The sequence below is a fragment of the Botrytis porri genome, assembly GCF_014898465.1.
Source record: "Botrytis porri strain MUCL 3234 chromosome Unknown BPOR_014, whole genome shotgun sequence".
NCBI classification, from domain to species: domain Eukaryota; kingdom Fungi; phylum Ascomycota; class Leotiomycetes; order Helotiales; family Sclerotiniaceae; genus Botrytis; species Botrytis porri.
The window spans coordinates 526,365-552,150 of record NW_024066088.1 but is presented as its reverse complement, the minus strand read 5'-3'; the positions used below and the strand labels follow the sequence as shown (position 1 = coordinate 552,150).

Below are 25,786 nucleotides of genomic sequence, written 5' to 3'. Positions count from 1 at the left end.
TACCAACTGTCAAAAGCTTCGTTCACCCCTTCAATAACGACCAGCGCAACGTCGCAATCCAATGGAACCCTATGAAACTTAGGCTCTGATGCCATGGAACAAAATGGAGCCAACAATGGGCAGGATGCAAAGCCACCGGCATCATCTGCAGCTGCTGGCGCAAACAAGAGCCCGAAGAAGAGGCGTAAAGTAAATCATGGTATGCAAAAGTTACTCAAGGGAACCAACGACTTCCAAATTTGAATTACATGATCTGAAACATTGGCTAATTGTGGAACGTCTTTTGCAGCTTGTGTATACTGTCGGCGATCTGTGAGTACTCGATTGGATTATACTACAAGGGGGGGTTGGACGGGTGTCTGCATACCGTTATGCGTGACATTGAAATGCCAGTGGCCAACAGCTAATTCGGTATTGTCCCTGAGCAGCACATGACATGCGATTTAGTACGACCTTGCGCGAGGTGCACAAAGCGTGGAATTGGGCATCTTTGTCATGATGAGCCCCGCGAACCGGAGTCGACCACGAAGAAAGCAGCGGCGAAGAGTCAGCAGCAACACCATAACAACAACGCTACAGCAGGAACAGCGGAGGAGCTGGGAGGGGCACCGCCAGGTCTTAAGCTCGAAAATTCTCTTGACAATAGTCTAAATGACTCGTTCGTCACAGCGGAACAACAACAAAGTCAAGATCAAGTTCAGGAAAACAAATTGAGTCTTGGAGCACCAGCAATATCCCGCGGTGTCCCTCTTCAGCTGGTCCAGCCTACACCGGTTTCTGGGATACAAGCGAATGCTATCAATAGTAGCAGCAACAATCAATGTATGATGCTTTATATTCTCCTAGATTTTCTTCCTATGTCTCCGAGATTACTCTGAAATATTGGGCACGTATTAATCCTTTTTCGTTATAGTTCTTGGGTATCCGAATGACTGGCTTGGGTCGCAAAACCAATTTCAAGATATGCATAACTACCATCCATCGTACATGTTCAACGCACCGGAAGTCACCAACGAGTACAATCTCTTGAACGATTTCCTCAATAATAGTCTTCTAGACGACGGAGCTCTAGGTACAGAAGACACATCAAATTTTTATTCTGATCAAGCTGGTTCAATGTTATCAGGAGGCAATTCCAACACGCTCACATCAGGAGCCCAACAAGCTTCAGGTAGTGGTTCATCAACAGGACTGCATCCACCAGGAAATTCAATTTCTAGACCAGCGAGCGTTATACCAATCGATAAAGCCCGCGAGTACTACCTTCAAGCGGCCGATCCCACTGGTAATGATGTTCCCGAAGTTAGAATGCAACTATTGTTAAGGGCAAAGTACGACGCCGGAATGCTGAAGCCTTTCAATTATGTTAAGGGGTATGCGAGACTTTCGGCTTATATGGATGGACATATGCAACCGGCTTCAAAGCAAAAAATACTCCGGCAACTGGATCGTTTCCGACCGAAATTCAGGGAAAAGGTGCAAGCATTGACAGATATTGAACTCATCTACGTGGAAATGTGGTTTGAAAGAAGTTTGATGGAATACGATCGAGTTTTTGCAAGTATGGCCATTCCAGCTTGTTGTTGGAGGAGAACGGGAGAGATTTTCAGGGGAAATAAGGAAATGGCTGAGTTAATACATGTTCCTATTGAAAAATTACGGGATGTAAGTTACTTTGAAGTTTTTCATTCTCGTTCACCCTCGCACTCAAACGTTCTTGGCAAAGACAAAAACTAGAAGATGCTGCAATTATGGCTGATTCTATCTTCCGAGCCCTATTTTTCGTTCAAACGGCTGACATTTTCTGTGAATAGGGAAAAATAGCGCTCCACGAAATCCTGACGGAGGAATCGCTAGTTAATTATTGGGAGAAATTCGGAGCTATAGCTTTTGATTTGAATCAAAAAGCACTCTTGACGAGTTGTTCGTTAAAGAATCCGGATGATAAGAGCAAAGATCCGACGATTAAATGTTGTTTTTCGTTTAATGTGAGAAGGGATGATCATAAGATGTGAGTTTGATTCTTTTTCTTCTTTGAGGATCCCTTGGTGTGAAGGGTTGAGGGAATTGAAGACGCGGTTGTCAGTAGAAAGAAACGTGGTTGAGATGGACAGCATTTCCAAGATCAAAATCTAACAATAAATCCAAATAGCCCATCTCTGATTGTTGGAAACTTCTTACCTCAAGATCCTGTTAAGCGGTGATATATCTAAATTACGGTATGGGAGCATGAATGAAGGATTGAGAGTAAAGAAGTAGAAATGAAGAAATTCCAACCTTTTTGGGTATTTATTAGATGAGTACGTACATAAGATGCATAACGTAGAGATTGGAATTTGCAATGCTGTTTTGGAGAACGGCATTGGATTCGAACTGGAAGTTTTTATTCTAGGAAATGGAAAGGAAGGGAAGGGAAAGGAAAGGAAGGGAAAGGAAAGGGGGCATGAATAGCAACGTAGAGGTTCTCTGGATTGATGGTGGAATTCGATGGTTGGATCAAATGGACTTGAAAGGCGGGCGGCGGGGGGAGTTCTGGAGGTGGGATTGTTCGGGTAAATAATAGGTATGGTAAATTACTACCGCCTACCTAGTATGGATATAAATTCAGAGCGCAGAGCAAAGCAAAGCATGAAAAACTTTCAACTTTCAACTTTTCACAAACATTATCTTTTTCTTTTAAACAAAATTATGTTATTATGAACATCTCAAAGTCGGAAAAGAATGCTGCCAAGTAGCGGTGCGAATGAATCATAGTACTATTTTCTTCTCAATTTTCATTAAAGAGAGGAGGCGATTGGGATGTCCTTCTTCTCTATTTAACTCTTTAGGTCTCCAAATAAATAGAGTGTTGTGTAGGACTTTCCATCTGAGATTCCTCGAATTATATGCAAGATATTTGAGACATTAAGAGAAGTAAAGAGAGGACGAAAACGAATAATCAGGGATTAAGAAGGCGCTACAAGAAGCGAGCACGAGAATATATGATGGGTATGGCGGGAGATACGAGGACTGCGGCTGGGGCTGGTGTTGCACGGCAGGAGGGGGGTTCCGGAGGGAGTGGGAGAGGAAAAGGCATGGGGAAGGGGGGCAGTGAGGTTAATGGGATGGGAATGGAGAAGGTGAAGGTGAAGGATAAGAGGTTGAGGGGTTTGTTTGGTGAGTTTTTTGCTTTGTTTTTTTTTTTTTTTTTGCTGTTTTGCTTTTGTGTGTACATGAAGTGGAACTTGAAGAGCTGGAGAGTTGAAAGGCTGAGGGGTGAACATGAACATGAACATGAGGATGTGAAGATATTGAAATACCAATCTCTTCGAGCGCAGCGAGCGATGGGGGTTTGGGGGCTTGCCCCCATAGATAGGATTGATATTTCTGGTCTTGTTGAGGTGATGCTCCGAGACCTTCATGGATGGTGGCTAGTGGCAGACATTATGTTGTCCAATTAATAGTAATGGAGATGACGCTCCGCTGGCCTTCTAGGGGCTACTGCCATGGATGCAGTCTATTTAGAAAAGATAATCTCTTTCCTTTCTCTAATTTCAATTCTAACAAAGCTTACTTCAACTCACAGTGTTCGCACAAAAACTCGAAAACGATCTCAATTCCTTAGACGCAAGCCTCAGTCGGGATGTATTCAATTTCTCATTCACAAATATTGATGGAAATGGAACATTCAAAGAACTGGAGAATAATATCACTACATTTCCGACTAAACTGAGTGCGAGTGCAAAGGATAAAGCACAGGAATTGGATGAGAAGGCGACGGGTATTTGGAATGTTGCGACTAGGTTGAAGAGGAGTCTCCCTGCGGAGAGTGATGAGGATGAGGATCGAGGATCGAAGACTTGGGATAAAAAGAATGAACTTAGGGCTGTGTTGATCATGGTTAGAATGTTCGCTTTTCTGGTGTTGGATTGTGCGAATGAGTGTGAGAATTCTGTCGCTCACATACGAGCTGGTACTGGTGGAGATAAAGAGAAAGAGAAGGGGGAGAAGTCCAGGAGAAACTTGTTGAGATTGATGAGAGTGGGAATCAAGACCGGAAAAGACTGCTTGGGTATGTTTACCTGCCTTGTTTTGTCTATGGGGCAAAGAGCCAGACGCTACGAGCTATCGCTAATACTTAGATGTGGAATAGATGGACAGAAGATCGATTATGCCGTCAAAGTCTTGGAGAAGCTTGCAGGATATACGGGATACAGTGAAGAACTTCTACGTACATACGAATTCTCTAGTACTTCAGAAGAAAGAGCAGCCTGCGCGAGATTGACTGCAGAGTATTTTGTCCTGAGAACCTTATTGGTAAGTTCATAGTAGCACTGCAGAGTATCTGCTAACGTATTTTATAGGCATGGCGACAGGAAGATATGCAACTCGCTGAACATATGTTTAATAAATCAATGTCCTCCAAAGAACTCTTCGATCATGCTACCACCGAAAGTCTCTCGGATACCTTATATGAGATGGGAAAGGCACTACTTGAGAAGGAACAGCATGCATTGTCTGTCAAATGGCTGGAGCGTGCTTATGAAGTTCTAAGTGGTGACGAGTTGGACAAATTGAGCGCCGATGCTACAGAATTGCGAATATCTATTGTTCAATCGCTCATCAAGGCACTCTTGGAGACCAAAACACCAGAGTCCATACAACGGGCAAGAGACTTGATCGACCTTCTCGAGTGCGAACTTGGAGATAAATTGATAGTTCTTCTTTTGAAACTGGAACTTCTGACGGAGATTCCAAATGAAACTTTCGATGGTTTGACTTATAGTGCTATTCTCAACAAGATGATTCGAACTCTTGTTTTCAATCCGACGAATTTGCGATTATTCATGTTCCATGTTAGGAAACTTCATGAAAAGGCGCCGAGTTTGGCATGTGGTGTTCTGGATGAGATGATTAGATTACGAGTCAACGAGTTGGTGACTATGACAGAATGGTTAGAGAAGGCTCTTCTTACGAGGATCTGGATGGGTGTTAGTGGCAGAGAGACTGAAGAATTATTTGTTGCTATTGAAGGATTCCTTACCATGATTGCGCAGAACATTGAGAAGTCGATCGGTGTCGAGGCTACTATGGCTGCTCATACGGTTGGTGACCTTGTGGTCATTGAACAGACAAAGGACTAATTTAATATAGTTAATCTGGAAGAAGATAGAAGCAAACTACGGACTAAAGCAGTATGAAGTAACTGAGAAATGGTGTCATCTTGCAATTCATAGATTGTTTAAGATACCAGGAGAGGCTAACATGGCTAAGATATTTCGGTTTGTTCCTATTCTCTGACGAGTGGTCGTGGCTAATATATAGATAGGAAACTTCTTCTCTGCTTCCTCAATCGAGGGGATATCAATTCCGCCCGGGGTATTTTCGCATCAATGTCTAATGCAGCGAAAGAAGAGCCATTAACACGATTTCTTATGTACAAAATAGCAATCAGGAGTGAGGAGGTAGAGTTAGCAGCAGAGTGTCTTGAAAAGGTTGCTTCATGTACCGAAGATCCTTCGCTGCTTTTCGCTTGTGTTCTTGATGCACAAAAAGTTGGCAACAAGAAGCATGTTTTAGATGCACTTTGTTTGGTAGTACATAAGCGTGGATATGGTGCGCAGGAGAATGTGCGCCTTCCGTCGATTCTCAGGATGATTATTGTTCTACTTATTGGTATGATTGACGCCGAGAACACACCAACTAATTACGCCAGAGAGAAGATTGAGAAATTATGTACAATGTTCGAAAAGGGTAATAAATTTACACATTTTTGAGAGAAAATTTACTGACCATTTAATCACAGCACTCAACACCATTCAAAAATCCCTCAATCGAGAGATATGGACAATCCTCGAACTCGAATGGTTTTCCCGAAACTCCTACAACCTATCAATCAAACATCTTTCCGTTTGGGAACCTCAACAATCTCTTAGAATGCTCGCCTGCTGCATCGGCTTCATTGATCGCTACCCTCAAGATATTGGTGAAGATGCTCATGAGGACGTTACACTCCGAAAAATGTTCTGCAATTTCTGCGCTGCGACTATTTTCGTTTCTATCGCAAGAGCCGAACAGAATGTCGAATCACGATTACAGTTCTATCTCAACTTGAGGAAACATGTAGCCAGTTTTGATCATATACTACAGGAAAAGCTGGAGAAGTTGGAAGTGGAAATTACAGAAGATTTGTTGAAGAAACTGTCTGTTCTCCTTGCATTTGATTTTGAAGCCGCGTGTAGGTTGAAAGATTGGGATGGACTTGGAGAGATTATACTTAAAGCAGGGATTTGTAAGAGTATGAGGGTCTATGAATTGATGGCGGATTGTATCTTGAGTTGTGAGGCTCCTACTCAAGGTTTGTTCTTCTCGCTTATTCTTTTTCTCCCCTTTCTCCCCTTTCTCCCCGTCTCTCTTGCCGCTTTTTCCTTTACTATCTGCAATATTGCTCTGGGAAAACCCTATATACTAAAACATATTTCTTTCTAACCACAGTCTTAATCATGACTCTCAAAAAAATCACAAATAAAACTTGGGAAATGGAAGAATTCGATACTATCAAATTGTCAAAATACATGCGTTGTCTATTTCAGGCGGCTCTGGGATCGGACGACAAGATTGCAGAGGAACTTATCGATCAGGTATGCATGCTTGCTGCCGATGCTGCCGAGGTACGTCTTTGAATTACTCTTACATTCTCTCTTCTCGTTTTTCATTCTATTTCCCTTTCTCTTTTTCTATTCTCTTATGCCACTTGAAATTCCCGGCGTGCAGCAGAGAGAACTAACACGCAGCCCAAAAATCAGACGGAAATCCCTTACCCAACTCAAGAACTCGACTGGCTAGCCAGTAAATCCTTCAACCATGCCATCGATCTCTTCAGCGCAGATCAAGATGAAGCGTGTAAACGATGGGCTAATAAATCAATACTGATTGCGGGATATTGTAATGATGCTGGGAGTTTGAAGAGGCTTTTGGTGCAGAGATTTGGGGGGCTGAAGTTCGATTCTTAGTGTTTGAGTGGATGGTGAGATGAAGATGTGGTAGTTGTGGGATGTTAGATTGGCTGCACAAGAGGTGCTGGAAGATCGACTATTGCACGGATGAAAGACATGTCTTATGCTTTGCTATGCTTTTCGCTATATACATCGGGTGTGGACAGATGTATGCAGATTATTGGCTTGCAGGGCAGATTATTGAGATTTTCAAACAAGTAAATTACAGACTATTTGCAAAAAAATCTGCCTACCTACAGGTAGAAAAATGATTTGTAGATCATCTGCAAATTATCTAAGTTATACAGTAGAGATTATCTAAAAGTTTTACAGATAGTCTACAGTGGTTTTATTATAATAGCTAGGTTATTCCGGTCTCAATGAGTCTCAACCCTAATAAGATCTCGCCCAGTAATATTCGGACGATATGGGCACTAGGCCTCGTAGCTACCTAAGCTCTTCTCATTTAACTATGCTGTGTACCCAGTGACCTAGCCAATTGACGTTGAATGAGTGAGACAGAATCATACATACACAGAGAGAGATGCCTACCTTGTAACGAGCTCGAGTTGGAATTCACGTAAGTTTTTTTCCTTGGTAATTACTTTTTTAAGACGTGCATACATAATTAAAAATCACTGTATGTCAGGATTCTTCTCCTTTCAGAAACTTCTTTGAATTTTCTTCTGGGAGGAAGCTGTGATTGTTCAGAGTCTAGATAGATATATATATGGTGTACGAGTTATAGAAATTGGATGACTTAATCACGAGTATGAGAAGGGAAAAAGTAGTATAAGATGAGACAAGAAGTGACCAGCACATATGATAATTTCAGATATCTTCTTCTCCCAACCCCAAGATGAATGAACAAAGAAGCATCAGAATAGTCGACTTCCCAGCAGTCAACTCAAAATGCTATCCACGCCAACTTCTTAGATTCCAGGATAAGCTCTCCTCATCATTATGCCCTCATCCACAACACCTCCTCACAACCCACGGAAGCCCTTAATCGGGAATCTAAAGTTCACGTGGTGACTCTCCGCCCCACTAAGCACGACAACCTTACTATCCCTCGCCTTCTCGCTCGCTTCTAAACTTTCCCATCCCACGGCCGCTACAAACAATTTTCCCTTTCCATCCACATCATCTTTGGAAAGACCTGATGCAACCCCGGTGCAGCCTTCTAGATCTTTGAACTTGGTGATTTGAGCGCGGAGATCGTCTTCGGAGGAGACGCCTTGTTCGATGGTGAGCATTTGGACGAAGTGGGCGTCGATGACTTCTTTGGGGGCGTAGGGTTTGAATTCGATGAGGGTTAGGTTTGGGGGAGCGGTGAGGTGGGGTTTAACTTGGGCGAGCAGGTCTTGGAAGGCGGGGGTTGCTGGGGTGGAGAGTTAGATGGATGTTGTGGTTGAGATAAGTAATAAGGGTAAAATAATGGGATGAGTGGAAAGTTACCCTGAAATTTGGTGAAAGCTTCAGTAGATTCCCAACCGATGAGAAGCTCGAGTTTTTGTTGATCTTCGCTGTGGGGTCCCCAGCTTTTGTGCTTGTTAGAGATGTGTTACGGATGAATGATGAAGATAGGTGCATACCGAGTGCGAAGATAACCTTCTTGAGTCTTCAATGTTTGAAGCATGAATTTGAGGCCGTCTTTCCATTCTTCAACTCCTCCGCTAACAGATAGGATAACTCTTTCGGTGATAGCCATGTTGAGATTTGTGGTTGTATGTGCTGATGATTATGGATCGAGAAGTCTTTTAAAATTATGAATTGTTGAGATTGTGCCGGACAATTGTTTGGAGAGATTAGCTAAAAGTGATGATATGATGTTGTAAACTAGGTGGTTATTCGTCGTCCTTATATACATTGTCTACTGTCAACATACATGGATGTAAATTTTGAGCAAGCTCCATGAGCCCATAACAGACATCCAATTAAAGGAAGCGTTCGCAACTCATTGTTACAACTAATTAATTTACCACAGTTGAAGCATTAACGTGCATTCTTCATCCGAAAGTTCTCACAGCACATCCGGCACGTGATTACAATCATGCGACCTGTAAGCAGGAGCTTTTATTTACAGTTTTAATTGGCTAGCTCATAAGATAGAAATTTGAATAATGCCTCTAGATTAGCTATTGTATGGAGTCTTGAGTTCGGAAAGGCTGTTTCATGAAGTGCACGCTCGGAGTTTGGATACAGTCGCTACTCGAAACAAAGATGTTTGCACTGATCGCGAGTGGGGCATTGCGATGCGATGTGACAGGTGGATGGCAGATATCAATCCTTTCAAATAGCTACTTCAGACGACCCTATTGCTCTCAGTTCAATCACTTAAAGCAAGACAAATTTGTGTGCACGGTATACGAGTCTGTAATGCGGCTCGCATCGCGCATGGATCATGCATTGAAAGTGGCTAACTGTGAGTCCGAAAGCTGAACGGCTGAAGAGTTTGAAATCATACTCCGGACTCCCAGGGCATCGTCGAAGTATCAAACACTCCATTAGGAACGCACTTGCATGTTTCTAGATTCATCAAAAAACACACACACATCAAGGGCGACAAATTGACAAGGATGATAGCTATGTGAATATCAGAAGCCAACAAGTAACCAAGCCGAGAAAAAGTATTCATGTAAGAAAGCAAAAGTAGTTGTGGTAGTCCGTAAACTTATTAAGAGGGGAAACTTCTGTTGGAATTATATAAGAAAGGGTCTCATATTTTAATGTTTTCTTGAACATACATTCAATCACAACACGAAAGAACTACCCAGTGTTGGAATAATGGGAATTGAGTTGCCGATTTCAAGTGATTTACTTAAAGCATCCCACAATAGCCATCAACAGCAACTTGACTGTTGAAGATATGGTTGGTTGATGGTCGCTGCTTGTTGGAGGGGAAAGGTCCATTTTGAGGCTTGTTCTTGCTAGCAGCACCTGAATTCAAACGAGCTGGACATCATGAATGCAATAGCTGGAATTGTGATTGACATTGACCTCGTGCGATAATGGGCTAGCATACAAGAAAGTGGTATCGTCAATGTATAAAAATTCAAGAAGTATAGATGTTGGGTGATAGGTAGATGCAGTGTTGATGGCGTTGTCGTCGATGAAGTAAGGGAAAAGTACTGACCCAATTGCATGCGAGATTATGTAATAAGTCATGACTAATCACACAACTCCAGGCGATATCCGAAGTTGAAGTTTGGCTAAGCTTCAACGTCCGAATCTCTAACCCCACTATCCATCAAAAGTTACTAAAGTATCCTCGTATAAGTTATCAAGTTTGAGTTACCCAACGAATGAAGGTAATGAGATGGTAAGCATCATTTGGGGTTGTCTCGGGTGTTCACTCACCTGCCAATTTTGGGGGTACAAGTCCTAATCCTGACATATCTATTGGAAATACCCTTAGACAATGAATACTTTTACATAGGTGTACCTGCTTGAGAGTTATTGCCACCTCATATCACTTCAACCCCGCCTTCACTCACTCTCTGAATCTTCCAAGAGATTGGTCTAGAGTATTAGTCTGAGATATATCGGAGACCTCCATCGGCCTAAGTTGCAAGATAAGAAGCAGGCCCAGTATATTATTATTTCCTCCTTAAGCAAAGATATCTTCTCTCTTGAAAATATTCTGTTCTTTTCCTATTTGTTGTCTGCTTCTCATTGTCTCATCGATTTAAAGAAACTGACATTCAAGACGCACTGAACGATCATTGTGGCAGGAAACACATCTTGAAAGGGGCGTTGACGACCTATATTTCTCGATAATTAACCTTAGGGAGGTACCACTCTCACAACTCACAATGGCACCCATTGCTGTTTCCCCGAATTCCTCACCGGAACCTGCAGTCTCTCTTGCCTCCAGACACTCCCTCTCTTCCGTAACAACCTCTTACGATGATACCCTTCGTTTCTATTTGAATGGCACACGAGTTGTCCTCGATAATATGGATCCAGAGATCACTCTTCTTGAATATCTCCGTGGCATTGGCCTCACGGGCACGAAGCTAGGATGTGCAGAAGGAGGATGTGGAGCCTGCACAGTTGTTGTTTCACAATACAATCCAACCACCAAGAAGATATATCACGCAAGTGTGAACGCATGCTTAGCGCCACTGGTCAGTGTTGACGGAAAGCATGTTATAACAATAGAAGGGATCGGAAATACAAAGAGGCCGCATGCTACGCAAGAGAGAATTGCGAAAGGAAATGGTAGTCAGTGTGGTTTCTGCACCCCAGGCATAGTTATGAGCTTGTATGCACTTTTGCGGAATGATTCAAACCCTTCGGAACATGATGTAGAAGAAGCGTTCGATGGAAACCTTTGTAGGTGTACAGGATATCGTCCAATTCTGGATGCAGCCCAAACTTTCAGTTCTGGGGCTGCATGTGGAAAATCTAAAAGCAATGGTGGAGGTGGATGTTGCATGGATAATGGCGGAGGTAGTGGTGGATGCTGTAAGAACGAATTGAAGGATGATCAACCCATCAAACGTTTCACACCTCCTGGATTTATCGAATACAACCCGGATACTGAGCTCATATTTCCCCCACCACTTATGAGGCATGAATTCAAACCTCTAGCTTTTGGCAATAAGAAGAAGAAGTGGTATCGTCCTGTGACTATGGAACAGCTATTAGAGATAAAGAGCGTATACCCATCGGCAAAAATTATCGGCGGAAGTACAGAAACGCAAATCGAGATCAAATTCAAGGCTATGCAATACACAGCCTCGGTTTTCGTCGGGGATATTCCTGAATTAAGACAATTTTCATTCAAGGATGACCATTTAGAGATCGGTGGTAATGTCATCCTCACGGATTTGGAGTCGATTGTCCAACAAGCAGAGAAACATTACGGACCCGAAAAGGGCCAAGTTTTCAAGTAAGCATATCCATTTATCTCAGAACTTTGCATGTTCTTGCCATTGATGCTTTCGTGTCTATCATTGAATCTTGCTATATATCTCCTTCGGGCGACGTGAGGATGCACAAGCCTCTTACAACAAAAGCAAGATCGCATTCGACAAGTTCTCCATACTAACACTATCTATAGAGCAATCCATAAACAGTTGAAATATTTCGCAGGCCGACAGATTAGAAATGTCGGTACCCCAGCAGGAAATCTAGCTACTGCTTCTCCTATCTCCGATCTCAACCCTGTCTTTGTTGCATCGAATGCTATTCTAGTCGCAAGATCTGTAGATAAGGAGACAGAAATCCCCATGTCTGAATTCTTCAAAGGTTACAGATTGACCGCACTCGCCCCTGATGCAATCATTGCTAGCATTCGTATCCCCGTGACTCAAAAGGGAGAATACTTAAGAGCATACAAGCAGTCGAAACGTAAGGATGATGATATTGCCATCGTCAATGCAGCTCTTAGGGTTGCTATTGACGAGTCGCATATTGTAACTAGTGCAAGTCTAGTATACGGAGGAATGGCTCCAACCACAATCGCTGCTAGAAAGACCGGTGCTTATTTGTTAGGCAAAAAGTTTTCAGATCCCGCAACTTTAGAAGGAACCATGAATGCTTTGGAAGAGGACTTCAATCTTAGTTTTAGCGTTCCCGGAGGAATGGCGACTTACCGCAAATCACTTGCATTCGGCTTTTTCTATCGCTTCTATCATGAAATTTTATCTAGCTTCGAGATCAAGGACTTGGAAGTAGATGCACAAGTTGTACCAGAGATTGAACGTATAATATCTTTCGGCAAAGAAGATAGAGAAGCCACTGTTGCCTACCAACAGAATGTTCTCGGGAAAGCAAGTCCACATGTAGCTGCCCTCAAGCAAACATGCGGAGAAGCACAATATACCGACGACATCCCAGTCCAGAAGAATGAGTTATATGGATGCTTAGTTTTGTCATCGAAGGCACATGCTAATATCTTGAGCGTCAATTCTGCTCCTGCACTGGATCTACCAGGTGTAGTTCAATATGTTGATCATAAAGATATGCCAAGTCCAGAAGCCAACTTCTGGGGAGCACCAGTTTGTGACGAACCATTCTTTGCTGTCGATGAAGTATTTACAACAGGCCAACCGATTGGTATAGTTCTTGCTGATAGCGCAGCACATGCAAGTGCAGGAGCTCGAGCTGTTAAAATCGAGTATGAAGAGTTACCAGCAATTTTCACAATGGAAGAAGCCATCGAAAAGGAAAGTTTCTTCGATCATTACAGGTTTATAAAGAAAGGAGAACCAGAAAAGGCATTCGAAGAGGCGGATCATGTCTTTACTGGTGTTTCTAGAATGGGTGGACAAGAGCACTTCTACCTGGAAACTAATGCTTGTGTGGCAATACCTAAAATCGAGGACGGGGAAATGGAAATCTGGTCTGGGACTCAAAATCCAACCGAAACGTAGGTGAAATCGAATGCAGTAATTTTCTTCAGCTAACAATCTATCAGTCAAACTTATGTGGCGCAAGTTTGTGACGTTGCTGCAAACAAAGTCGTGAGTAAGGTCAAGAGACTTGGAGGTGGTTTCGGTGGAAAAGAGACGCGTTCCATACAATTATGTGGTATTGTAGCTCTTGCAGCCAAAAAGACTGGTAAACCAGTCCGTTGCATGCTCAATCGTGATGAAGATATGATGACATCTGGTCAAAGACATCCTTTCTTATCTAGGTGGAAAGTTGCCATCAATAAAGACGGCAAAATTCAAGCACTTGATTTGGACATGTTCTGCAATGGAGGGTGGACGCAAGATCTTTCTGGTGCTGTATTGGATCGATCATTATCACATTCTGATAATTGTTACATGATCCCCAATATTCATGTCCGAGGTCGTGTTTGCAAGACAAATACTATGTCAAATACTGCATTCCGAGGATTCGGTGGACCTCAAGGTTTATATATGGCGGAATCATATATCGAAGAAGTGGCAGACCGTCTGGGTATGCCGGCTGAGAAACTCAGAGAGATTAATTTCTACAAGGCAAACGAGCAAACTCATTTCAACCAAGCTCTTAAGGATTGGCATGTGCCATTGATGTATAAGCAGGTCCAGGAAGAATCGAATTATGCAGCAAGGCGAGAGGCAATCATCAAATTTAACGCAGAGCATAAGTGGAAAAAGAGAGGACTCGCGATTGTACCTACAAAGTTTGGTATCTCTTTCACAGCACTATTCCTCAACCAAGCCGGAGCATTAGTCCATATCTATCACGATGGATCCGTTCTTGTGGCTCACGGTGGTACTGAAATGGGACAAGGTCTTCATACGAAAATGATGATGGTTGCTGCCGAAGCACTTGGCGTTCCCTTGGAAAATGTATTCATCTCGGAAACTGCCACTAACACAGTAGCTAACACCTCTTCTACTGCTGCATCAGCTTCTTCCGATCTGAATGGATATGCTATCTTTAATGCCTGCGCTCAAATCAATGAACGACTTGCTCCATACAGAGAGAAATTCGGCCCTGATGCCACAATGAAACAGCTAGCTCATGCAGCCTACTTCGACCGTGTCAATCTTTCCGCAAATGGATTTTACAAGACTCCAGATATTGGTTATACATGGGGACCTAACACCGGACAAATGTTCTTCTACTTCACCCAAGGAGTTACAGCCTCAGAAGTTGAAATCGATACTCTAACTGGTGATTGGACATGTCTACGTTCCGATGTCAAAATGGATGTTGGCCGCTCTATCAATCCATCTATTGATTATGGACAGATTGAAGGTGCTTTTGTACAAGGAATGGGATTATTTACTACGGAGGAATCCCTCTGGTTCCGTGCTGGACCAATGGCTGGACAACTTGCTACTCGTGGACCTGGTGCATACAAAATCCCTGGATTTAGAGACATTCCTCAAGAGTTTAATGTTTCTCTCCTTAAAGGCGTGGAATGGGAAGATCTCAAAACTATCCAGAGGAGTAGAGGAGTAGGTGAACCGCCACTTTTCATGGGTAGTGCAGTATTCTTTGCCATTAGAGATGCATTGAAGGCTGCTAGGAAGGAATATGGAGTCGAGGCTGAAATTGGGGAGGATTTTAAGGGTGGCGGATTACTGGTATTGGAAAGTCCCGCAACACCAGAAAGGATTAGGGTTAGCTGTGCGGATCCAATTTTGAAGAGAGCGGAGGTGAAACCAAGAGAGGGAGAGAAGAGTTTCTTTATGAGTATTTAGTATGATATGATGATGGTCAAATAATGAGGGATACAACAAAATTGGCTCTTGGTGGGAGTTTTGGGGTTGTGCGATGATTTCTTGGAGATATGCATTTTTTTGATTAGCATGGCTGGGATGTCAGAAATACAAATTCTGACTGACTGAATCTTTTTTGAGATACTTTATTTTTGCGTATGAGAGAGAACGATGTGAATTTAAAGCATACAAAGATCATTCTCATGGCACTCATGAACAATTGATTTTCTTCGTCTCGTCTAATATACGATCTATACCTATCTATTGAGGATCATGATTCAATTCTACGCCATCATGAGTAAAACTCTAGAACTAATACCGAATATATTGTGATGAGATGGTGAATATAGTTTTACCGCGGATAGAGACAGGATTGGAGATATTTGTAAATAAACATAGAGATGGTAAATAGTAAGGAATCAACAAAACAAGATAGATAGGACATCGATGTCTTTTGATCATGATGAGACGACAACAAAAGTATTCTAAGTACCTAGATGGGTAGATATGTATAATTGGATGTACATGCATGATTTTGTAGGCAATCAATTGGATTAATATTGTTGTAGGATTACTTCGAGTGACTACTAGGTAGGTAGATATATCATGTAGCAATTGCTTATTTGGGATTTGCGATTTGATAGGAAACTGGTATCAACGATTCAAATTATCTATGCAGATATACTTATATTTATATTTATATGTACGAAATGAGGACTCTTCTCTATTGTGTGTATAAAGTAGATTTGTATCTATAATGATGGAGAAGAGTAGAGTAGAGTAGAATAGAAAAGAATAGGGGTTAAGAGGTAGAAATACAGGTATAGTTTAGATATCATATCGTATTTTCCCTCGTCCTTATCATGTTATGCTGATTGTCTCTCTCTTTCCTTCTTTTTCTTCTTCTCTTTTTCCTCTTCTCTTCCTCTTCCTCTTCCTCTTCCTCTTCCTCTTCCTTCCTCTTCCTCTTCCTCTTCCTCTTCCTCTTCCTCTTCCTCTTCCTCTTCCTCTTCCTCTTCCTCTTCCTCTTCCTCTTCCTCTTCTCTTCCTCTTCCTCTTCCTCTTCCTCTTCCTCTTCCTCTTCCTCTTCCTCTTCCTCTCCTCTTCCTCTTCCTCTTCTTTCTTCCCTTCCTTTCTTCTTCCCTTCCTTTCTTCTTCTCGTTCTCCCACCCTGCCCTACCCTACCCTACCCTACCCAAACATCCACATATCCATCCACAAATTCCCACCAACTCCACAATCAAAGGAACACAATCCTCGTTCCCCATACCAAAATGATGACTTGTCAAGTATTATAGCATCCACAAGTATAGAATGCAGTAGTTCCACTTCCCCGGTGATCATGGAGTTGATCGTCCGGTTCTCCCATCCATGGTATTCGTATTTCCAAAAAAAATCTTTTGGATTTGGGTATCTGGATTTGGGAAGTTAGGTGGGCGGTGGCTGGTGGTTGGTTTTTCTAGGAGAAATAAATTATAAATTATTCATTCGTCTGTGTGCGAGGTGAGACAACATAAGATAGGATAGGCAGCACTAGGTACCTATGTGTATATAATACCTAGTAGATATGTACGTAGATATTTATAGGGTGCGATATGTAATGCGGGTACTTCGATACTTCTGGCCCTGGGGAGTGGGTTTGTCAACATTGATTTTTTATCATGATACGCTAGCTATATTATAGCTATGGGGTATCGAAGCAATGAGATGAGATGGGTATCTTGTTCTAGTTTCTACAGTATGTCATGTATGTATGGCATTCCACTCTCCCGGGTCTGTTATCTCTTCATGCTTCCTTGTCCATGCTCACTCCCACTCCCACTCCTCCATAGTAATAATAGTAATGACAAGTCATCAATTCATTCCAAATGGTATGGTCCCACTTCATAAATGATATTTTCATTCCCCCTCCCAGTTGTGAAAGCGTTCATGAGCTGGCATTGCAAAAGCGGGCATCATGGCACCACACACATGACATATTTCCCGATGATCCATTTCCTCATTCTCATCCTCATCCTCCACATTCCAGAAATCTACTTCGTCCACCGTATCTTGCGACCGAACTAAATTTTCTGAGCCCATGGTATATTCTGTCTCAACACGATCACTGGAAGGATGCTTCTTTACAGGAAGCTGATTCCTAACTGCCACGAAATCAGGAGGCGTGTCTCTATCCTGCACCTTCCACTCTTTAAGCCTCGCTTCTTGTCCCTTGAACATGCTGCCTATGTTTCTACCCACGCCGCCTGAAGATCCATCTTCACTCGCTGCCTCAATCATATTGGTGACTCCGATATTGACCAGACTCAGGTTCCAATCCGATTTCTGGGGATGTAATTTTCGAAACATGGGGATTAAAGATTCTTGGATGAGTCGTTCGACAATGCTATCTATACCATCTTTTAAATTGAAAATGAAATTGGGTAGGGGTCCGGACCTTGAGATTCGATTGAAACTTCGGGTTCTGGTGCCATCTGCATTCAAGGGTGGACGGGGTCGGGTCGATAAACGGAGTGTTTTGGGATAAGCTATCCATCGTTTTGATGGTATCTTAGATTTTTCATCACCTTCAAGTAAATCTTGGTGCATTCTATTCAAGAGACTCGTTGCAAGCATCCGAAGCTCTTTTGTTAGCTGTGGCATAGTATCAAGCTTGATATATGAATCCTCGATTGAGATTTGGGATGGTACCTTTCGGATATCCTTCACAACTGAATCATCGCGACCATTGATCAATGCCCAAGTCTTACCTCCGATACCTCTCTCTGCTCCCGATCCCCCGAGCAGCTGTTCGAGTATCTCAGGACCAATTCCGGGGAAGGCACGTACATCACGGACTGTAACAGATTCTTTGGTACCTCCATAAATCAACCCACTTTCAAAATCGGCTGGACGTGACAGAACATGGTTCCGAATACGTTGAGACATTTTGAACCCAATACCAGGTATTTTACCAATATCATGGCTATCAATGAATTTTGTGACGTTGCTCTGTAGTCCATCATCACTGGGTAACACTTCATAGGGTGGGAGAAGAGTTGTTTGACCTTTTGGTTTGTGAAGGTTGCCTACCAGTTTACTCAAAAGTTTGTTTGTGGATATACCAACAGTTGAAGTGTAGCCCTTTTCTTCTTCCAGGCTAGATCTTAAATGCTGGGCAAGATGTGAACCCAAAATCAACCGCGTAAGTAGTCCGATATCATTATTCGGCGACCCCGAATTCAGTGTATACTGAGGGGATGCTTCGCCGCACGGCTGCAGATCGGGATAGCCATGGCCAGCAATCTTCGTGGCATCAAAAGCAAACCCCGCGGTAGGATCATTACGGTCCATTTGAAGGAAGGAGTGGGTCAAACCATTTGGATTGAGAAGTTTCTGATTATAGTCGACAATATCTGTGACGTCCATGAATACTTCATCAAATCCTAACCGTTCGACTTTTCCCGACCAACTGAACTTTTCACAATGTTTATATAACATTTTGGAGGCATCACGGAATCGACCCAACTCTTCTCCCAACACAATAACAACATCGGGACAGATTTTCTTGGCTTCATGGATTAATTGTAATTTACTCAGACCACGACGTCGAGCTTCATAATTGCATGTGACGATGATTTGTTTCTAAAGGGATCACTTAGAATTGGAATATACATATGGAGAGTTTGTACTATTTTAAGTCGACTTTGCCAATGAACGTCTTACCTGTTGTACAGCCTACTTGTTACATCAGCCGCGTTTCGTAGATCGGAGAAAGACAGAGAGAGGAAGTCAAATGTGAGTATTTACCAAAGGTACTGATTTTAGAGCGGGATTCTCATTCTCAAAGACAGACGCGTAGAAACAGTCATAATCCTACAAACTCCGATTATCAGAATAGACACTTTTTGGAAGTGACGTGTTTGTTTACGAAGTAGTTCTGAATATAGAAATCCTAAGGGGGCTGACTAACAAAATGTATGATTATCCTATGATCCTTTCTTGCCATTATGAATTATTATTAGCTCAGTGGTACTTTGAGTTTGCTAGCGACGATGAGACAGGTGGATGTGAAGATGTTGGTCCCATTTATGCTTTTGAACTCAATTCATCGTGTCGTCTCGTATGGTCTCGTATGGTATCGTGATATTGAACCTTGGTCTTTGTCTTGGGCCTAGTGAATAAAGTCTCATCCGAAAGAAGGTTATGGGAAGAAGAGAAGATGCCAAGTTTGACAGCAAAGAGAAGGATTAGGATTGTTGTCAATGATACTCTACCTAGGTAGATCCATCCGTTTGGATATCAAAATGTATGGATGCATGGTGTAAGTCGCCGTCAAACATACCGAGTTATCATCGGATATACCTTTGCCTTGATCTCAAAATGTAGAATGTCAGACGGGTGGAGCTTATCGATAAGCAATAGTACACCTTAGTCGATGAGCTTGACCCAGACTGCCAGAATCAAAGATGCCATTCTTAGAACTCTGTGCGGAAATTTGCTTCCAAGACACGTTTACATGTCGAGCATGTCTAACCATGTCTAAACATGTCTAAACATATCTCATGGTGGACTCATGGTGGAGTTTGGAGATCTTTCTTTTCGAGAATTCTATTTTGAGATACATCTTATAAGTCACGCGTTTGATGTGGAGAGTTACCAAGAAAATACTTTACACTGTAGGCGGACTCAGTGGATACAGTACGAGTACGATGTACTGTGTAAACTTTGTAGCATTATCGCCGTCGCCATCGCCATCGCCATCGCCCCTTTTGCCTTCGTAACCCCTTCATCGCCTTCGCCACCAGAAAGTGGTTCTCGGAATGATAAACTCAATATTTTCGAATACGATCAACCAGACACATGAAAGCATAGTTAATTTTATGTAACAATTAGATTGTATTCAAAGTCAATCATATGTTGAAGCCAAGATTTTACCCCATAGATCTCATCCATTATTCGTTTCCAATCGTATTGTTTCCTTGTCATTATCACCTATTCAATAAGCGATACCGGTGCTAACGCCAAAGAGCGTCTCAGCTATTGGTCTCTAGAGAACGGATAGAGCCATTTCACAGGGCTACAAGGCTGTTATGAGAGGAGGTTCTACTAGATATGACTAGGTATCCTATTGATCTGTCATGAAATATTGATTGAAATAACATAAATAGCACATGGGATCAATTACTTAAGGAGGACTAAAGGGCCAAAATCAATTATTAAAAGTAACAGTTGATATTGCAAGAATGCCTATAATAAGATCAAGCCACCACACTCACTGGTCCCATTCCCTGAAACAACCAATCGTCTTGAATAGTCTTGATTTTCCAAGTCCAAAGATCTATTTGCTCAAGCGGTGTGATATTCAGAAAAAATCCTTGCATAGGCGCCACCCACCCATGGACCCATCCACTCCGATAGTCCGAGATCCTAGATTCAGCCCAAATCTGTTACTCCATCTCAGTTCACTACTCCAATTTGCTAATCCAACCACTGCTACCACCTTGACTATCATAGAAACGTCCAACTCGATGGCTTACCATCGCCGCTCCGTAAACTAAGCTAAGGTAGCTAACTCCTCAATACTTGTACTATTCAACCTCTCGGGAAATCCTTCCACAGCGCTTCAAGGAGCCACAACAACCATTGAATCCTTATATGGGTCTATGAGATGAGTCTAGTAAGGTGGTTTGATGACCATCCCGAATGCTTGTCAACCTGTAGTGCGTGGAAATCAATGAAATATTTCTATTTGCTTGGTTCAATTCTTTTAACCTGCACCGCAAGCCCCTCGTCACATCGTTTCTATAAACATCGCGCCTATTCCCATACCTCACAAGCATAAGCATTTCAAACTTAATTAGCAGATGCATGACAGGTGATAAGACTGTGCTTAAACTCTAAGCACTCTCCATCAGAACTTCTCCCCAGTTTTATTTTATTCATCTATTTTCTTGGCCTAGGCAAAGGTCGATGGTGATATACATATAGCTGCGGCACGGTCACTGTTGGTTTCACCTGAGGACAAGTTATTCATATCTTTTTTTTTTCCTCTTCCCACTCATTTGTCTTACGCCTTACGAGATTACGAAATCATTTGACGAAGTTTACGACTACGCCTTGTTATCGGTAGATTAGACACATTATATCTAAGATACCTAGGCCATCTGTGACTTTTTTGTGACCCAAATCAAAGTCTCGATTCTTAGACGAACACTCAACATCCAAGTACAAACTCTCATACCACGGACCAGAATACAGTCAAGGAAGACTTTATTAAGAATCCTACCAAATCTCCGATTATGATGCTGGCACCTGTTCAAGAGTGCCCCTCTATAGTTATGTCTTTCCCTCCTCGGCATTCGTCACCACCAAAGAGACCGAAGTTGTCTTTACAGATCAAGACCCCATCTGCTCCGCAAACCATTGGAAAATCCTCCACAGCCTTAAAATCAGACATTAATCCATCATCACCAACTGCATTTAACACACTTTCGAATGCATACGCAACAGCAATTGAAAATGTCTCACCACAAGTATCAAAGCCGGCAAGCCTTGAAGCTAGACCGTCCTTGAGAATTCAACCCATGCCTTCACGACTTCAGACGACACGACTTCAAACGAATATAAAAGCAGAAGATGGATATATACATCCATCAGAGCGCACTGCGACTCCTGGACCATTTGCGATATCATATCCCGATACTCCAAGTTCAGCTCACCCAGATTCAGCTCACCCCAAAGATTCCCTCAACTTCACATTTACCCCTCCACATTCAGCTGGCTCATCCGATAAAAAGATGTTTACCTTTTCATCGCAAGCTTCGAATAGTGCATCGCCGCGAAGTATGAGACGACTTACTCCGTATACACATCCCAAATCCCTCCACAGTATCCTTCGAAACTCACCACTTCCACCTCCAAGCACCATTGCACCTGCAACACCAAATACTGCAAGTCGACTCGCAACGCGATTAGCAAACAAAGGCACGAAGAAAGTAGAATACGATGACCCTTTAACCCAAACCATCACCACTAATAAATATGTAAAATCGCACATCGATCTTCTCTCCGAAGACTCTCCTCATTCAGCCACAAATCCCGAATTTCCAATCTTAGATCCTCTCGACACAACCATGCAATACACTGGTGATGAAACACGCGATGGAGGACAGACACCGGGACCATTTGAAGAAATGCGAAGAAGAATGGCAGAGAGTGGGTTAGAAACTCCCGGGTTGCGAAAACGTAAGCGCAAGGACAAGAAGAGAAAGTGGAGATGGACCATAGGAGATGGAGATGATAGTGATGCGCAAACGACTCCTACGACTGCGTTGGAGAGAACACCGATTACATCGATTTGGATGGGTGGAGAAATGACAAAGGGGGATTCAATAATGTTAGGGAATGGAAATGGGAATGGGAATATGGAACAGGAAACTATTTCGAAAGATGGAAATAATAATGTTCCATCGGATGAAACGATTAGGATGAGTAGGAAGAGGATTTCATTGGGAAATTTTGAGGGAAGTAGGACAGATGAGGATAATGATGATCGTGATAGGCGAACACAGTCCGTGGAACTATTTACCGATTCGGATATGTCAGAAGAGGGTGGTGAAAGACCTGGTTCATCACATTCTCTCTAGTTTATAGTTTTACGATACTTGAATGATTTCATCACCTACAAAGTTTGTTTTGTAAACATCAGTATAAGCTCACCTGTCTTGATACATCAGGCTGCCACTATGTGTGTATGAGGAAGTTGTATTGTCTGGTATGACTTGGTGAATGACTCGATTATTTGAGTCTGTTTACAATATACGTATGGGCTGGTGGGATAGTTTAGGATATGAGGTATAATTCCTCATTATACTTGTATCTAGTATTCTCTTTCATATTTATTAGATTTATGGTTGGTATATGACAAGACAAGTTGTAAATACAAGCAAAAGAACTATATAATAAATCAATAAATAGTTGATTTCCAGAGACTCTTATCCGGAATATTTTTGGGTTATCAACACATTCTATCCGTTCCACTTCTGGTGCTAAGGGGAGTTACCACATCTACTCTTGGATTCAACACGCTTTCTTGTTACATCTTGCTTCAAATACGTGAAATGAAGGTATTGAACAAGAAAGACTTCCAAGTTACATATATCTTTCTACCCCTCCCGTTTCAATAGACAAGATCCAGCTTAATCCATCCGGTTTTGCTAAGTGGTTGGGTCGATATATGCCTAGTCAGGTATTTATTAAGATTATTACCTATTTCATCTAACATGGTTTATCAGTGAATGGGTTATATTAGTGAATAAATCACTCTCATTTCAATTTACATTTTCAAAATTATATTATTCAATAATAATCGAATTAATTAATTGAAATTATAAAGATTTTAATAATTTAGAATCTATTATATTATTTTGATAGGTTCTTATATTGTAATCTGTCTTTTCATATTTACTATAATATTGAATAAAAAATGCTTTTTTATTGGATTTACTTTCTTTTTAATATTTATTATATTGAATTTGAATATTAATCTTTTATTAAGATAATATATTAAAAGCCTTTTATCTAGTAAATACTTCTTCTTAATATAATTAGGTTTTTTTTATATGTTAATGTTTACTTAATACTTCATTTGCTATTCGAAATATATAATTCTTTATATTTAAAAGTGTATTTTTATAAGCTAATCTTTTTGTACTTTTAATTAGAGTTAGTATAATTTTAAATATAGATGTAGGGGAGCTTATTTAATAATAAGTTATTCGAGATTTAATCAATATTAATTAAGAAAAAGCTTTAATTAAATTATAAGGGGTTTAAAAGATTTATTGATTTAGATTGAAAGAAGAGGGGGTAAGTATATGAATTTGAATATTTAATTTCAAAAATATAGTTTTAGAATTAAATAGGATTAAATCTATTCTTTGGAATTTTGATTTTATATTCTGAGAAGTAATTGATTCCTTATATGTAGCTTTAAAAGCTATAAAGAATTCAACCTTTGAAATATAATTGATATATACTTTAATAAATTCATTAATTTGATTATTATAACTTATAAACATTTCAGATTGCTAAAATAGTTAATATCAAATGATTGAGTTAAATAATTTGAATGTAATAGTAAATATAAATATATAATATTATTCTTTTTATAATATATTTAAAAAGCTATTGATTTATAGTTTTTATATTTATTTAGTATTAATATTTGATATTTGTTCTTTTTTTGATTTTTAATGTGCTTATTAAAGTGTTTTAATTATTCTAAACCTGTTTTATTATTTATCCATCTATTAAATATAAGTTTAATAATTCATTCTATAGGAAGATTTGTTTTGATATATTAATTAAAAAGATGAACTTATTCTTGAACTACTAGAAATGAGGGAATAATTTCATCCTCTCTATTTCCGCATATTATTGTTATAGTCTATTCTTGATTGCCTAACTATACTGCCTTACTTCTATTATTTCGTTTAGTATTAATTATTATCATTATTGTATATATAATCCTTATTATAAAGCCTATTTTATCGAAATTATAGAAATCTCTGTTTAAAATATTATATTTCGCTTGTATATTTGTAATTAATTGAAACTATTCTTTAAGGAGTTTAGGATTCTTATAGAAAGTTTTTTGAAAGTTATAAATATAATTAAAACATATCTTTAATTCAATTCGATGCTTTATGAATCAATATGCCTAGAGCTTTTTAATACATTTTGTATTCCTCAATTTAAGAATATGATTTGCTATATCTTTCATATTTTTAAATTTAAATAAAAAACCTTTCAAATTTATATTAATTATATATTTAGAAATAATATTTTTTTTAATTCTAAAAGATTATAAGATTTAGATTGATATTTGGAGTGAGGGATAAAACCTTTGATTTTATATTATAATATTATTTTTAGGATATTATATATCTTTATAGTTTTTCGAATACTTATTTTTTTATTTTTTTAAATAGCTTCGATAGTAAAAAGTATATAAGCTTTTTAATTATTCGAATTCATTGTGGGTTGTTAATAAAATATATATTAAAAGAAAAAAGTGTAAATTAAAGTGAAAGTAACCTATTTACTGATATGACCCATTCACTGATAAACCACGTTATCCACCTATCTAGATGTTATTATATTTATTCTTAATTTCAAAGAGTATCAATTTACAAAGCACAATTTTACCTACCAATCTCTTCTTGTTCCTCTCTTAACTTTCCCATAACGCAACATTGTGACATTACACTCCCATCGATCAGTAGATCACAGGACAAATGCTTACGAGATCAAAAAGTCATCTTGAAGACTCCTGACCAATGAGGAAGCACAATGATCATAAAACACGCGAGGAAAGTTTTTTTATAAACTTTAAGAGTTACTGTCGTTGATCGTGAATATTTATGGACAGAAAATGAGTTTCCAGAAGTTGTTTCGTGATGTTGGTGGGTGGGAGAGGATGAAAGGAAAGGGTCATTTGGTGATACAGCTCAGGCGCGAAGGAGGATGTGAGGATATAAAGGGGAGAGATGAGACGTTTTGTTTGGAAGAATCATTATTGCAGAGTTCTTGAGTGGCTTCAGAGTGTTGAATTCCGATAGATTCTCATACGGTTTGCGTTTTGGTTTTTGGGTTCTG

The 25,786-nt window shown here is 40.5% G+C and overlaps 7 protein-coding genes across 7 annotated transcripts; 4 read left to right on the top strand and 3 right to left on the bottom strand.

Annotated features, from left to right (window-relative positions):
* Positions 1–93: 93 nt before the first annotated feature.
* Positions 94–2,204, top strand: EAF01_009536 (uncharacterized protein; the record flags this gene model as incomplete). The annotated part of the gene is made up of 6 exons (XM_038917792.1): positions 94–199; positions 290–312; positions 429–822; positions 914–1,665; positions 1,815–2,011; positions 2,153–2,204. 6 exons carry the CDS (start codon positions 94–96, stop codon positions 2,202–2,204), a joined length of 1,524 nt encoding a protein of 507 aa, XP_038766601.1.
* A 780-nt stretch (positions 2,205–2,984) lies between these two features.
* Positions 2,985–6,992, top strand: EAF01_009535 (uncharacterized protein; the record flags this gene model as incomplete). The annotated part of the gene is made up of 9 exons (XM_038917791.1): positions 2,985–3,156; positions 3,566–4,051; positions 4,133–4,296; positions 4,344–5,084; positions 5,134–5,261; positions 5,309–5,733; positions 5,786–6,337; positions 6,475–6,650; positions 6,786–6,992. 9 exons carry the CDS (start codon positions 2,985–2,987, stop codon positions 6,990–6,992), a joined length of 3,051 nt encoding a protein of 1,016 aa, XP_038766600.1.
* A 968-nt stretch (positions 6,993–7,960) lies between these two features.
* EAF01_009534 (uncharacterized protein) lies at positions 7,961–8,685 on the bottom strand (the record flags this gene model as incomplete). The annotated part of the gene is made up of 3 exons (XM_038917790.1): positions 7,961–8,355; positions 8,433–8,515; positions 8,570–8,685. 3 exons carry the CDS (start codon positions 8,683–8,685, stop codon positions 7,961–7,963), a joined length of 594 nt encoding a protein of 197 aa, XP_038766599.1.
* A 2,104-nt stretch (positions 8,686–10,789) lies between these two features.
* EAF01_009533 (uncharacterized protein) lies at positions 10,790–15,127 on the top strand (the record flags this gene model as incomplete). The annotated part of the gene is made up of 3 exons (XM_038917789.1): positions 10,790–11,871; positions 12,043–13,353; positions 13,402–15,127. The coding sequence occupies 3 exons, from the start codon at positions 10,790–10,792 to the stop codon at positions 15,125–15,127; spliced, it is 4,119 nt and encodes a 1,372-aa protein (XP_038766598.1).
* An 884-nt stretch (positions 15,128–16,011) lies between these two features.
* EAF01_009532 (uncharacterized protein) lies at positions 16,012–16,489 on the bottom strand (the record flags this gene model as incomplete). The annotated part of the gene is made up of 2 exons (XM_038917788.1): positions 16,012–16,321; positions 16,416–16,489. The coding sequence occupies 2 exons, from the start codon at positions 16,487–16,489 to the stop codon at positions 16,012–16,014; spliced, it is 384 nt and encodes a 127-aa protein (XP_038766597.1).
* A 555-nt stretch (positions 16,490–17,044) lies between these two features.
* EAF01_009531 (uncharacterized protein) lies at positions 17,045–19,133 on the bottom strand (the record flags this gene model as incomplete). The annotated part of the gene is made up of 4 exons (XM_038917787.1): positions 17,045–18,769; positions 18,851–18,862; positions 18,935–19,000; positions 19,098–19,133. The coding sequence occupies 4 exons, from the start codon at positions 19,131–19,133 to the stop codon at positions 17,045–17,047; spliced, it is 1,839 nt and encodes a 612-aa protein (XP_038766596.1).
* Positions 19,134–21,426: 2,293 nt separating this feature from the next.
* Positions 21,427–22,773, top strand: EAF01_009530 (uncharacterized protein; the record flags this gene model as incomplete). The annotated part of the gene is made up of 1 exon (XM_038917786.1): positions 21,427–22,773. The coding sequence occupies one exon, from the start codon at positions 21,427–21,429 to the stop codon at positions 22,771–22,773; it is 1,347 nt and encodes a 448-aa protein (XP_038766595.1).
* Positions 22,774–25,786: the final 3,013 nt, after the last annotated feature.